Below are 13,986 nucleotides of genomic sequence, written 5' to 3'. Positions count from 1 at the left end.
ATTTCACTTCAAAAAGTAAAATTAATTTATATTAAATTCATTATAAACAAATAATTATATCTGAATATGGCATTCTCTAAGTAGTCTTTATTTGAAACATGTTTTGCTATGAATAATGGTAGTAATAAATATTAATAGATATAGAATAGTATATAATATAAATGCATATAAAATAATAGTGCGATGGATTACGAAGTACTGTAATATTTCCTTTGTAACATATTGTAATATATGTACGAGACAAAACACAATCTTACCTGATAATGAATTTAAATCATTGTATTCGGATACAATCATAAAATATACTTTACATTTTTGTTTATTGCCATATTGGTCGATCGCTTGGACAACAATGATTAATATGACCAATCGAAATTGCCATAAGGTAGAGAAAAGAAACATGGCGTACGAGTCGCTTCTAATGGCGTGGCCAATCAGAATTAGCAACATTTAAAGAAAAGAATCGTACCGCTGCGAACCGGAACTAGCGAGGTTGCAAGAACTAAATTCTTCCATCTTTTCCCTCGTGTTCTTGAATAAGATTGTTGTTTTCATCAAATATTCTACAAGAAATTAAATAAGATTATAGGAGATCTACAAAGGAACGTCGAGTACGTTTTACATCATACCCATCATTATCATTTTATTAGAATTTTGAGAATTAATTTAAGTTTTAAGGTGTATCAAGTACTTGTTATGAGTTACATAGGTTATTACAAATACATTATTTCATATAATGTTGCATTAAACATGTAATAAATTGTTGATGTTATATAATATGAGAAATTAAGATTTTATTAAATTGAATAAAAGACAGATATCTTTTTATGTCTGGTTTATTTTACACGTATAATTTTATAAATTTTCTTTATTGCCTATGAGATATGTTTGTTAATTTAATATTTCTATTTGCTAGTGCCTCAAAAGTAACAAATTAGTAAGATTATGTATCATTCATATTATACAGTATTTAATAATTCAAATTATCAGTAATAACATAAGATATATACAATATATTTTTATCATTATCAGGATGTTGATGCCAAAAAACAATTGTGTGGCCAAATACGAATATCTTTTTAAAGAAGGTGTAATGGCGAAAAAGGACTACCATGCTTCAAAGCATCTAGAGTTAGAAACAATTTCAAATTTAGAAGTTATTAAAGCAATGCAGGAAAATTATATCTTTAATATTTAATATTAGAATAAATTATCATTGTGTGTGTTCTTTCATTCTTATAACAATTCTTTCATGATCCTCTAGTCCCTTTGATATATCCTAGAGGATATATCAAAGAAAAATTTGCTTAGTGACATTTTTATTGGTATTTGACCAACGAGGGAATTGAATATTTACGTGGATTCTTGCATCTACCACCAGAGATTCTAAGCTCAAGAGACAAGTTAGGTCAGAAACTTCAAGACCCAGGCCTGCCGCAGGTCCAAGAAGCGAGGCTTCAAGACCGACAGAAGACCGTACTGGTTACAGACGAGGGCTAGGAGGTCTTACTGGACCTGGCGATAAAAAAGTCGATGTTGGTGCAGATACAGGTGACTTAGAGTTTCGTGGTAGCTTTGGACGTGGAAAAGCCCCGTAAATAATTTTTGAAAAATAAAATAATCAAAATTAGACTATTTCTAATTCTTTATATTTCTGATTTCTACTCCTTTACTACTTTTTATTTATATACCATTGTTAATATTTAATATGAAAACTATATCATCCAAAATGTACATATGAAATAGTCGAGAATAATCTGAACAACATTGATAACATTCTCTTCATTACATAAATTAAAATTATTGTTGGAATTCATTTTTGTAAAATAAAGAAGAATGGTAAAGTGTACTTATCTATTTTTCACATTTGATAATTACATTAAAGTTACTTTTTAAATCGCTAACGTGTGTAAAGAACTGTACGATTTTATAATAGTATAATACATTTGCTGCCAAAAGAAAAACTAGTCAACAGTATTAAAAAAAATAGTAAAATTTAGTAATAGATAATCCTGAAACGTTCAAATAAAAATCATTCAATGATTTTGACATTGATATAGGAGAGAGAGAGAGAGTTTAAAGGCAGAAAAGTAGAAGCTTTATTTATAAAAAATATCTGTTTTCATTTTAAAAATAATTTGGCACACCTTATAGTTTTAACTATAACTCTATCTTATAAGTGAAAGGATATAAATAATTATACCATCAAAGAATATATCGTTAGATTTATTTTTCATTTATAATATATATATATATACTGCTGTATAGAAATCAATCTCATCTTTTAAAATTGAACTTTGTTCATTCAAATCAGACGAAAATGTTCATGAACTATTTTTTTAATTACTTTTATATGAGATACATTTTGTTGAGATAGTAATAATTGATATGTGGGAATGAGAATTTATTATTTCTTGAATGATATTCATTTCTTCTCAATTTTTCTATTATTATTCTATTTTTCTATAATTCTAATATTATTCTATTTTTAGATAATATAAAATCATTTCTTATCGTCAAAGTTGTCTCTTTCTCCCTCTACATTTCACATTAATCATTCAAAGAGAACGCATGCAGGTGAGCATTATTGAATATTCATAAATATGAGTGACCGAATCAGATTTCTTTCGACAATATTTTGCAACTTTTGCAAAATTTATTTTCTTGTCTTTTAATTTGCATGTTCTTCGTCTATTTTTTTTTCTATATGACCATAATGAGTGCATTAACATAATCTATAGATTAGAGATAGTTTTTCAAACTGCGGTCAAGATTGTTATATTATTCGTTTTTTAAATTTAGTTTTTCTAAAAATCAGATTAGTATGACTTTCGAGACGATGAAGAATGACCGGACGTTCGAATTGGAGAGTTGTTAACGTAATTAGAAATTTTTTTATAATACATTTTTGATGAATAGAAAAGCATTGGGTAATGTATTATTGTATGAACTTATTTATCTGCGCTGTAAGTGATGGAATTATCGAAACGTCTAATTTCTTCATTGAATCTTGAAACATTGAAATACTTCTTTATAAAATTTTCGACTTATAAAGTTGTCGAAAAAATGTTAACGATTAGGGGACTCAAAGTGTCTTTTTAAACATTGAATTATTTGAAGAAAGGAGTGTGGATAATTGTATAATTAAAACGAAATGGAAGAACTGACGAAAAAATTTTCACAAAAAATTGGGATAAATATATATAATATTTTTTGAAAATGAAAAGTAATTATTCCTTAACGATGAATGCTACCTTTCCATTTTAATTACAAATAACAGATATAATAAGAAAAAGTATAATCTCAGATTAATCGAAATAATTATTATTTTTTAGTGAAACTGTAAATTTGATAACATCACTGAAAATTTTATCGACCGCAGATAGATAATTCCTGTTAGTATATCGTCAGGCGTATATTCGACGGATATGTTATAAAGATTTCATTTCAAGTAATTCAGTATACTTTACTAAATATAATATTTTCAACAACCGTTGTTAGGGTAAATTTCTGTTGTATTGATATCAGGTAATTCTATTTATTTATATTGTCACATTAACAGTTGAGTCTTGAATGGTTGTAGAGTAACCGAAGTGCCTGCAGCCTACAAATTACACTAATCTAATCATGCAGCTCTTTTTCGGTCAATCCTTTCGAAATCTTACACGGGAGCGAGACTCTTTTTTCTTCTTTTTCCTCCACAATAGAGCAGTTAAACTGCGCCATGAAAGATTTTCTTTAATTTAGTTATTCGATGAATTGATGAGAGAGGCTCCAAATATTATTCCTCGCGTCTATATTTCTTGCGTGGCTTCCAACTACTGACCTTTGAATTGGTGTCCTCTTGTTAGAGATAACTGAGAAATAATAGAGCGATACATATATATTACTATATGTATATAGATATATGTATACTATATGTATATAGATAATACATATCGATTAATTTAAAAAGATATAAATATCAAATACGACATGTTATATATAGCAATCATATATGTAGATTATAACATATAACGATAATCACTTCTTTGGAATATCTTCAGTAAGAAGAAAATTGTTATATATCCATAATTCTTTCAACGAGATCGGTTATCAAAAAAAAAAAAACAGTCGCGTGCTAAGCTGTTGATAAATTACTTTACTAGTAAATCGAGAACCATAATCAATTGCTGTAATCAGAAGTGAAATTACATAAATCTATGTTAAAGTTTGCTTCGACATCGGCTCAGAGTGTTAGCCTATCTGAAATATGTGAATTCACGCTCGATCCTTATGGGGCGCTGGTGTGGTGGCGCGCCGTCGTGGAGGACATGAGGATCGGGCTGGCTGTTCGGAGCCTCCAGAGGAAGTTGGTGATCCAGGTGTGCTGTGCCTATAGAACGGTCTCCTTCCACGCGGCTGTGATGATTTCGGGGATTATTCCTCTCGCTCATCTGACACTCCGGCTGGTGGAGACATGTGTAGCTGTTAAAGACGCGGAGGAACCTGTTCCCCCGTGTACTAAGGCTGTATTGGGTGCTCTTGTCAGAAGGAGGGCAATAGAAGCGTGAAAGTCTGAGGAACTTGGGCTCGTTGGAGCACCAGTAGCAACGGGAGTGCGCGCGAGGGCGGCTATTGCCGAATGGTTGGCTGAGTGGATTGGGAGGCCGTTCTCTATCGGACATTTTACACCACACAGCTGATGACCGGCTATGGCTGTTTCTCGGCGTACTTAAATAAGAAGACGTACTTAAGAAGTTTCCCTCACCATGTTGTTTCCACTGCGGGGGGAATGAGGATACGGCGGAGCACATCCTGGTCGACTGCCCGGCGTGGACGGATGCTAGGAATGAGCTGATCGATGCGATGGGGGAAGGGCAGCTAACCCTTCCCGTGATAGTCAGGGTCTCCCTGACTGTCCCGGGAGGATGGGCGGCTTTCCGGACCTTCACTGGGCGGGTCATGCGTGCAAAGGAGGGCGCTGAGAGGCGCAGGGAACGGACGCGAGAAGAAGGATGTGTGAGTGAGCGTGCGGGTGTGTATGTGGACAGGAGTGCGAACGATAAGCCGCATAGGAGAGTAGCTCCAGTGCGGCCACCTCGGGCAAGGCTTCGAGGGCTCAGGCGGCGCCTGGCTCACGCGTCGCTTCCCTCTAGGTGTGAGTGTGTGTATACGGCAATGAATGGGCCTGGTCAGAGCACCATGGGGTGGGGATCGGGCCAATATGTATATAGTTAGGGAATAATTGCGTCTCCGGGGGCTCGTGGGCGCGCGCCCTGTCGAGTGCGCCGTATTGGTATGAATGGAGATGAATGATTGAAAGCAAGGCAAATAACGACCTGTCTCACCGTGGAGGGATACTGGGAGAATTTGTAATACGCATACGCGCGATCCCACCCACCTCCTCTCTCCTCAGCGTGTTAGTAATAAGGATCGGGAGGTTTTTTAGTGGGTAGGTGATCCGAACCTGAGAGTATTCTCAGGCGGGTTAAACCTGACACTCCCCTGAGTATCAGGCTCAGGGGCCTATGAAGGTTTATCCTCCTGACGAAACAAAAAAAAAAGATTCGTAATCAGAGGCTCCTAGAAAGGAGACAACTAGACATCCAAGATCGATTATTATTTACTTAATTGTCATAATGTTAATATGCTGAACGTATGTATGTCCCATTTTCGTTGCTTTTTTACATTTATTTCATGTCATTCTCTTTTTTTCTCTCTCCTTCTCTAACAATCTTCGACGGAGCGATGAAAATCATACGGTGTCGTAGTCATTTCAGAAAAAATTTATTAACTGTTAAGGATTCCAGCTAAAGATTTTTCTAATTGGCCGTTATAAAGTAAGGGATAAATACAGGTCGAGATTTATTTTACAGAAGGGTTCTGTTGTATCATTTTCAATAAACTAGAAATTATCTCGTTGAACGTATCCTACTAAAATATTGGTCCTTTATAGAGGTAATATAATACTAAGATGTCACCAATCTCGTCGTACTTGGTAGAATAATATTTTAATATTTCATTACGAAATGAATAATTGAATTCCTCTTTCAATCACAATTTGCTTACCTCGTCAGACTTTGATCAATCCAATACTCCTAATCAGATTAGAAGAAATTTAGTACATTGCCTCACAACATGCCATCCATAAGGAAAAGTTTAATTAAAAGAACATTATAGAGAAGAAAATCTATGAGGATCTATTTTTGTGATATTACTAGAAAAACAATATTTTATACAAACTTTCAATATAGCAATAATAATTATCTATAAGGTGTATGTTAATACATAAACATCACATAAAGTTATATGAGATAATAAGTAGACGGTTTCTATTTTATACAGATAATAATTTGTTTCTACTACAGATTGTATGCTATTACATACAGAATTCGTTATATATAAATATATTAATTATGTATTATATATATATATATATATATATATATATATATATATATATATATTCATGCATGTATATTCTATGTTTTAATTAATTTCTATTTTTAAATTTTAATCTTATTGGTTTCGTCGGTTTTAATGTGATGCATAACTTTACATCTATTTTTGCAATTTCTATTGGGTTGTCTATTGTAATTCTAAATCTTTTTATCAGCGTAGCGATTATTGTTGCCATTTCCAGCATAGCAACATGTTGGCCTAAAAAAATAAAATCAATTGCAAATGCATTTTATTTTGGAATTTTCTGGAATATACTATCAAATAATCTATAGCAAATATATATATGCAATATATATATAATATACAGCAAATAATATATGCAATTACCTATGCAATTTCTACGACCGTAACTAAATGGAAAGAAGTAGGTAGAACAATTACTTTCCGGTAGGAACCTATCTGGATCAAATACTAATGGTCGTGGCCAATATTTCGCACTTCTATGTAGTTTATAGATAAGAAATACTGCTGAACATCCTTTTGGTATAGTCCAATTTTTAATAACTTAATATAATTAATTAATACATATTAGTACTATAAAATACGTTCATATTATTAATAATAAAATATAAAACGTAAAACAATGAAAAGATGCGTCTAAAATTATTTTGCATGCAGAGGTACCTTTTATATCTTGCGTTACTTTCCGGGCGATGATTGGAACTGCAGGAAATAGACGTAAAGTTTCCTTGATCACACGTTCCAAAAGTTTCATACTTTTAATATCATCATATGTCATTGGAATACATTTGGGATCGTCCGAGCAGTTAATTTGATTTACTTCCTCATATACATTTTCCTTTGTGATCGAAAATTTGAAAGACATGATAAGAAGTTAATATGAATATAATTTATGTCTGATAAGTAGTAACAAATTATTAAGAAAATGTTATGTATAAGTACTTGAATTTCTGGGAATGAAGCAAGCATTAAGAGAACAAAGCTAATAGTTGTGGCTGTAGTTTCGCTTCCCTGAAAGTAATATACAGTTTTGCTAAATTGTCATTAATAAAAAAAATTGTATTGCAATTAAAAATAATAAATACGACTTACAGCTATAATTATTGTATTCAATTCATCGCGAATATCTTTCTCTGTATATAATTCTCCTTTGTCTGATAATTCGAAAAAATAATCTAAAAGTGTCTTCTGTTTTTGTCCTTGAAAAATGAACAAGAATCTATCATTAATGAATGACATGATTGGAAATTAAATTTTATTAAAGTTATATTGCTTATTTTTACCTAACTTTTCCGCCATCAATTGCCGATTAATTTTATTTCTTAACCTAGATCCCATTTTTTCTTTCATTATCTTTGGGAAAAAAAATTACGATATGTATAGAAAATATTATATTAAAATTTTTTAATTTTGAAAAGAAGTAATGCAATTTAAAAATTATTTGCTTTAGTGATACCTTGTTTGTTACATTATCCAGGTAAGTCAAGCACGCCTGAAATTTCGTTCCACTAGCAGTGTTATAAAAAATTATGTTCGGATATAACCATAATTTAAAGATCCTTTGTGTTATTATATCCATCCCACTGAAAGTGCACACAACAAATGTTAGAAGTATACATAATATATTACAAAAATAAAAGTATCATTATTATTACCATTTTATTGATTCAGTTATTTTACAATCCGAATTTGTCAGCGAATTTAGTTGTGTATCCAGCGTGAGGTCTTCCAATATAAAGTTTAGCAGAATTATAGTAAATTCAAATAAATGTACATAAATTTTATAGATATTAAAAGTTTCTAAATTAAAATACCATATATTATATCCAAAGTACAGCGAAGGACGGAATCAAAAATGTCTAATTCTTCTCCATTGAAAGTTTCCAATTTTTCCGTTAGTGCGATAGAATGATTAATAAATACATCCATATGTGACTTTATATTTTTCATTAGGAACATTTTATTTAAAACTTTTCGATGTGAATCCCATACTGATGCTAAAATCAAATCAAAAGGAAAGCAATTAGTGTTTAATTTACATATTTCACTTATTCTACATAATTTACATAATACTTTAATTTACATATTTTATTTAATTTGTTATTTGTAATTATTTGTAATTTGTATACGTACATGTTTATAATAAAAGAGTAAAAGAGAAAAGATCTTGTGCATATTCATATAATATATTCATTTCTATGTGAGTAAAGGAACAAAAATTTTTTACTATTCAATTTCATAAGATTAAATGTTACAAAAAAGAATATATTAGATAGTACATACTTAATATAATTATTTTTTTATTACTAAACAATGTGGAAGATATATACTTCACCTGGAGCAGTTAACAATCCATTGCCCACAGAAGGTTTCAAATTTTCATATTCCTCGCTCTTATCAGTAATATTTGGACCATTGAGTATAGTCTTCCGAAAAAAAAATAAAAATACAAAATGAAAAGATTATGAATTTATTATAAATTATTAAAATAACGCTAATAAATCTTACCTTGATATATTCAGGATTTTCCACTATTACAAGTAATTTCGCGCCTATCCATATACGCCACAATAATTGATAATTCTTACCAAGATTTAGTATTTGTTTGAATAGAGCTAGAATAGAAATTATAAATAATTATTGTATGAAATACTTAAATATAAAAGAATTTATGATATATATTTACCTGTTGTGTCGCCAATAAACAGATGAGCATTTCCAATTATTGGAAATGCTTTTGGTCCAGGAATTCCTTTGATATTATTAAACATATGTAATTTATTTAAAAAGTATTCTGCTATTCCATAGTATACTTCAAATAATATTGTTAGAATAATAATTAATATTACGGTGAAATACATGATGAATTGTATCAACAGGAATATATATAAACAACTTAAATATAATGAAAGCAATCTTATATCCCAAATAATAATTGTTGAGATTTACGGATAATTTGAAAGCACCGCGCAACGATTTTTACTACACTTCTGTCCTTACAGAAACTGAGGATGGAATAGAAAAGCGAGGAATATTTAAAGAAAGCATAAATCTGATTTTGCTCACGTGATTACCGCTTACATCTGGCATTTTTCTTTTGATTGGACAAGAACAGTCTAGAAAGATCGGAGATGGCACCAATATTTGATTCTATCCCCATTTCTTATTAATACAAGAAATGCGATGTCCGAACATTGCGTTATAAACCGGTTTTAAATTAATTTTTTATTGGAATGACGAATATCTTATAAATCCAATGTTTATTCGCTTTTTGTTTTCATCTTTTTCATTTCATTTTGTTTCATATATATTTCTGCTTTAATTGTGTGAATGTAGACAAATGTTTAATTGATATTAAAAATTGAGTAGGTACTAGAAAATCTAGAAGAACGCATTTTTAAATTTTTACTAAACTTTAAAAAAATTAATTTTTATAATATTAGAAATAATTATGAACTTCAATGTCTCTATCCGTTGATCATTTAATATATAGAATCTTATGAAATAATCAGATCCTTTTGTAGTTTTTTACAATTCTTATTTTATACAGTAAAGACACCACATAAAATGAAATACTTCCTCTTCTTTTATGTATCGTAAATTACCGTCATTATATGTGTCATGATGTATTCAATATAGATATGTTCTTCTATTTATGAAATTTTTCTTTTTAATTTTTCTTTAGTAATAGTAGTAGGATCTGAAATAATATAAAGTGAACTCACACAGAAGAAACTATAACGAAATAGCGCTGAAAGAATAATCTCGCAGATAATGTGGAAAAGACCTTGAATTTTGACCCTTATTAAAAATAATGTATAATGTATACGTTCACTAATATGTGATATATATGATCATTAATTCTGAAAAAGTAATCGACAAATGTATATACTTTATATTCATATCTAATCTAACAAAATAATACTGTTGCTGTATCATGGATCACCGCAAAATTCTCGTGAGTAATTAGTAGTAGTTATATAGATAAGAGATTGTTAGTAACAACATAATAAATTATCAAATAAGGAGAAGGGGAGAGTAAATTAATTGATTAGTTTCGTTAGAATCGAACGTAGGATTTCTTGTGTTACTAATCTAAATGCTAGCAAATGTGTTATACATTGCTTACATAATCTCTATATTTTTAATCTATAAATATAATGAAGAATTAGAAACATCATTGTAATAAATTTTTTCTTCGAAAAATGTCGAAATCGGCATTTTCGTCGTCGATGAAGACAGAAGTAATTCTTGAACAATTGAAAAAGGTGTCATTTTAAAGACGAAGATTTAATCCAATGTATTGAATTTTAGAAAAGTTATCTTCGAACAAATCGTGTAAAGTAAGTTATTTTTATTCGAGGATAATTTATGCATAAACGAAAAGTTCTTTCCAAAATTCGTAAAAGATATGCAGTAAACTCGTTTTGAAAATGAGAACGTGATCGTCAAAACTGGTCAAGAATTATGCCTGTTCTCATGATGGCATAAATTATTAAGAAATTTTGAACAAATGTCATAGAATCACTGGTTGCAATGACATTACACTAGGCGCGAGGCTCGGAGTGTTACCGGAAATTAATGGAATAACGCAATGTCTTTAATAGATCCAAGAAAACTCGTGAGGAAGATACGCGATAAAAAGCATTAAGTCAATTTAAGTCTGTAAGGATGTAATTTAAGTATAATGATAAAAAATGTCGATATTCACGATTCGTTATTGTGTATCGGTAATTATTCTAGTAAAACTCGGTTATCTTATTATTATTAGCCTTAAATGTGCAAATTGATTAAAATGGAAGTTTTTCTCGAACTACCCATGAAGATGATACGAACGTGCACGGAAAGGAAAAGAATGGCGCTAATTGATCGTGGTGTATCAGATTATTCCGGTCGAAATTGTTAAATTCAATTGTATGTAAACGATGCGAAACTGAATAACCATCGTACAGCTATATAGAAATCAATCTCATCTTTTATAATTGAACTTTGTTCATTCAAATCAGATGGAAACGTTCAAAAACCATTTTTTTAATTATTTTTATATGAGATAAATTTTGTTGAGATAGTAATAATTGATACGTGGAAGTAAGAATTTATAATTTCTTAAATGATATTCATTTCTTCTCAGTTATCGCTTTATTCTATTTTTAGGTAGTATCGGATCATTTCTTGTCGTCAAGGTTATCTCTTTCTCTTTCTCCTTCTACATTTCACATTAATCATACAAGGAGTACGCATGCAGCCACGTATTGTTGAATATTCATAAGTACGAGCAACCGAGTCAAATGTCTTTCGACAATATTTTGCAACTTTTGCAAAATTTATTTTCTTGTCTTTTATTATGCATGTCCTTCGTCTACTATTTTACCTATATGACCATAATGGGTGAATTAACATAATCTATGGAGTAGAGGCAGTTTTTCAAACTGTGATCAGGATTGTTACATTATTCCCTTTTTAATTTTAGTTTCTCTAAAAAACCGTTTATTATGACTTTCGAGACGTTGAAGAATGATCGGACGTTCGAATTGGAGAGTTGATAACGTAATTAGAAATTTTTTTATACATTCTGAATATTTTTTATACATTCTGAATGAATAGAAAAACATTGAGTAAGGTATTATTGTATGAGCTTATTTATCTGCGCTGTAAGTGACGAAAGTATCGAAACGTTTTTATTTGTTCGAAATTTTTTTATTGAATCTTGAAACTGTTAATGATTAGGGGAGTCAAAGTGTCATTTAAACATTGAATTATTTGAAGAAAGGAGCGTGAATAATTGTATAATTGAAACGGAATGAAAGAACTGACGAAAAAATTTCCACAAAAAATTGGGTTAAATATATGTAATATTTAATAAAATGGAAAGTAATAATTGAGCCGTTTATTTTGAAAGTGACCTAAGTCCATTTATCTTCAAATCGAGATATTTAAGGGTTTGCGTTTCAATGAATTTGAAAATATACGTATAGGATACTATCGAGTCATACTGCATAAGTGCATCTAAGGGTGTTAAATTTATAGTTCCTATTAAAATAGTGACAATTATTAAGAGAATAATATGCGTTTTCTTATCAAGAATGGAGTTAGGCCACTTTCAAAATTAACAACCAGATTCATTATAAAATTTGAATTATTTCACGACACCATTTTTCCATTTTAATTATAAATAACCGAGATAATAAAGAAAAGTATAATCTCATATTAATGGAAATATTTTTAATTTTTTAGTGAAACTGTAAATTAGATATCATCACCGAAAATTTTACCGACCGCAGGTAGAAAATTTCTGTTTGCATAACGTCAGGCGTATATTCGACGGATATGTTATCAAGATTTCAATTCAAATAAATGACTAGTCTTTATTAAATATAGTTTTTTCAACAATCTTAGTTAGGATAGACTTCTATTGTATCGATGACAGGCAATGAAACTTTTTTATATTAATGTAGAGTAACCGAAGTGCCTGCAGCCTACCAATTACATTAATCTAATCATACGGCTCTTTTTCAGTCAATCCATTCGGAATCTTACATGGGAGCGAGGATCTTTTTTCCTCTTTTTCCTTCACAATAGGGCAGTTAAACTGCGCCATGAAAGATTTTCTTTAACTTAATTATTCGATAAAATGATGAGAGAGACTCTGAATATCATTTCTCGCTTCTATATTTCTTTCGTGGGTTTCTACTACTGACCCCTGAATTGGTTCTCACTTGTTAGCGATAATTGAGGAATATTAGGGCGACGCGATAATCGATATTCGACATCATTTTCGTCTCTTTTACGAATTGATTTATTTAGTATAAAATCGGTATTAGAAATTTACAATGAATAACAAGATTATAAGTCTTAAATATCGTAATTGTTAATTGTAAAGAACTGCGCTTAGAGACTGACTATAACCAAGTGATCATAACGACTGACTGCAACCAACTGATGATATCGGCTGCAATGAATTTATCTAGACGACTGCGGATTATATAGTCCTGACGATGAAGTGTTTTCTGCTGCGCCCCCTTGCACGAGTCGCTCTCTTGCGTTTTCCTGCCGTCAAAGACTATAAACCGTTGCGTTACGCTGTTCCTGTATGTACCTCCTTGGTCAGTTTTATCACTGCACGTGTGACTCTTGGGCGCGCTTCGATGCCAAGGGTGAAAGAGGTATGACGCATTTGCATTCCTGCACGTATTTTATGTCCTCCTTTGTCTTCTAGTATTTCTTTACTACGTGTCTTATAGATAGTTCTAAATTATTTATTAACTACAAGCTTCAAATGATTATTCTTATGGGAAAGATAGAGGAGAAACAAATGAAAAATGGTATCGCTCTACAAGCATACGTATTCATGCCTATAAAGGCTTCTCTTATTTAAAATGTCTTTCATAGTTTCTGGTTGACCTACACACGACGACGTGACATCTGTCCCCTTAAGTAAATCGCTCGGAGTTCGGTGCTTCGGTGACTTAGTACCGCGTATAGCAATTATTTTCTCAAGGGTAGGGTATTTTACCGATGTCCTTGCGGCGGAGGTCGGAGTCGCATCGCTTCCTTCTGCTAGCATCAGTTGTTCACTTACTT

The 13,986-nt window shown here is 31.0% G+C and overlaps 1 protein-coding gene and 1 pseudogene across 1 annotated transcript; one reads left to right on the top strand and one right to left on the bottom strand.

Moving 5' to 3' along the window:
- Window positions 1-320: 320 nt before the first annotated feature.
- On the top strand, window positions 321-1,630 carry LOC124428317 (annotated as a pseudogene).
- A 4,845-nt stretch (window positions 1,631-6,475) lies between these two features.
- LOC124428331 (cytochrome P450 4C1-like) lies at window positions 6,476-9,409 on the bottom strand. The gene is made up of 12 exons (XM_046972266.1): window positions 9,092-9,409; window positions 8,914-9,020; window positions 8,741-8,831; window positions 8,220-8,402; window positions 8,061-8,130; window positions 7,862-7,988; window positions 7,689-7,758; window positions 7,498-7,604; window positions 7,348-7,416; window positions 7,069-7,243; window positions 6,772-6,948; window positions 6,476-6,642 (listed from the first exon to the last, which is right to left on the bottom strand). Exons 1-12 carry the CDS (start codon window positions 9,264-9,266, stop codon window positions 6,476-6,478), a joined length of 1,518 nt encoding a protein of 505 aa, XP_046828222.1. The 5' UTR covers window positions 9,267-9,409.
- Window positions 9,410-13,986: the final 4,577 nt, after the last annotated feature.

Source organism: Vespa crabro, chromosome 12 (assembly GCF_910589235.1).
Source record: "Vespa crabro chromosome 12, iyVesCrab1.2, whole genome shotgun sequence".
In the NCBI taxonomy this organism is placed as follows: domain Eukaryota; kingdom Metazoa; phylum Arthropoda; class Insecta; order Hymenoptera; family Vespidae; genus Vespa; species Vespa crabro.
Note: the sequence above shows the minus strand (reverse complement) of the source record. Positions and strands in the feature narration are given on the sequence as shown.

Bases quoted from the DNA above. Each gene is read 5' to 3' on its own strand.
- LOC124428331 (XM_046972266.1), bottom strand. From the start codon at position 9,266: ATGTATTTCACCGTAATATTAATTATTATTCTAACAATATTATTTGAA. The intron at 8,832-8,913 runs GTAAGATTTATT...TTTTTTCGGAAG, and splicing joins AAAATCCTGAATATATCAAG to ACTATACTCAATGGTCCAAA. The intron at 7,417-7,497 runs GTAAGTCGTATT...TATTACTTTCAG, and splicing joins TGAATACAATAATTATAGCT to GGAAGCGAAACTACAGCCAC.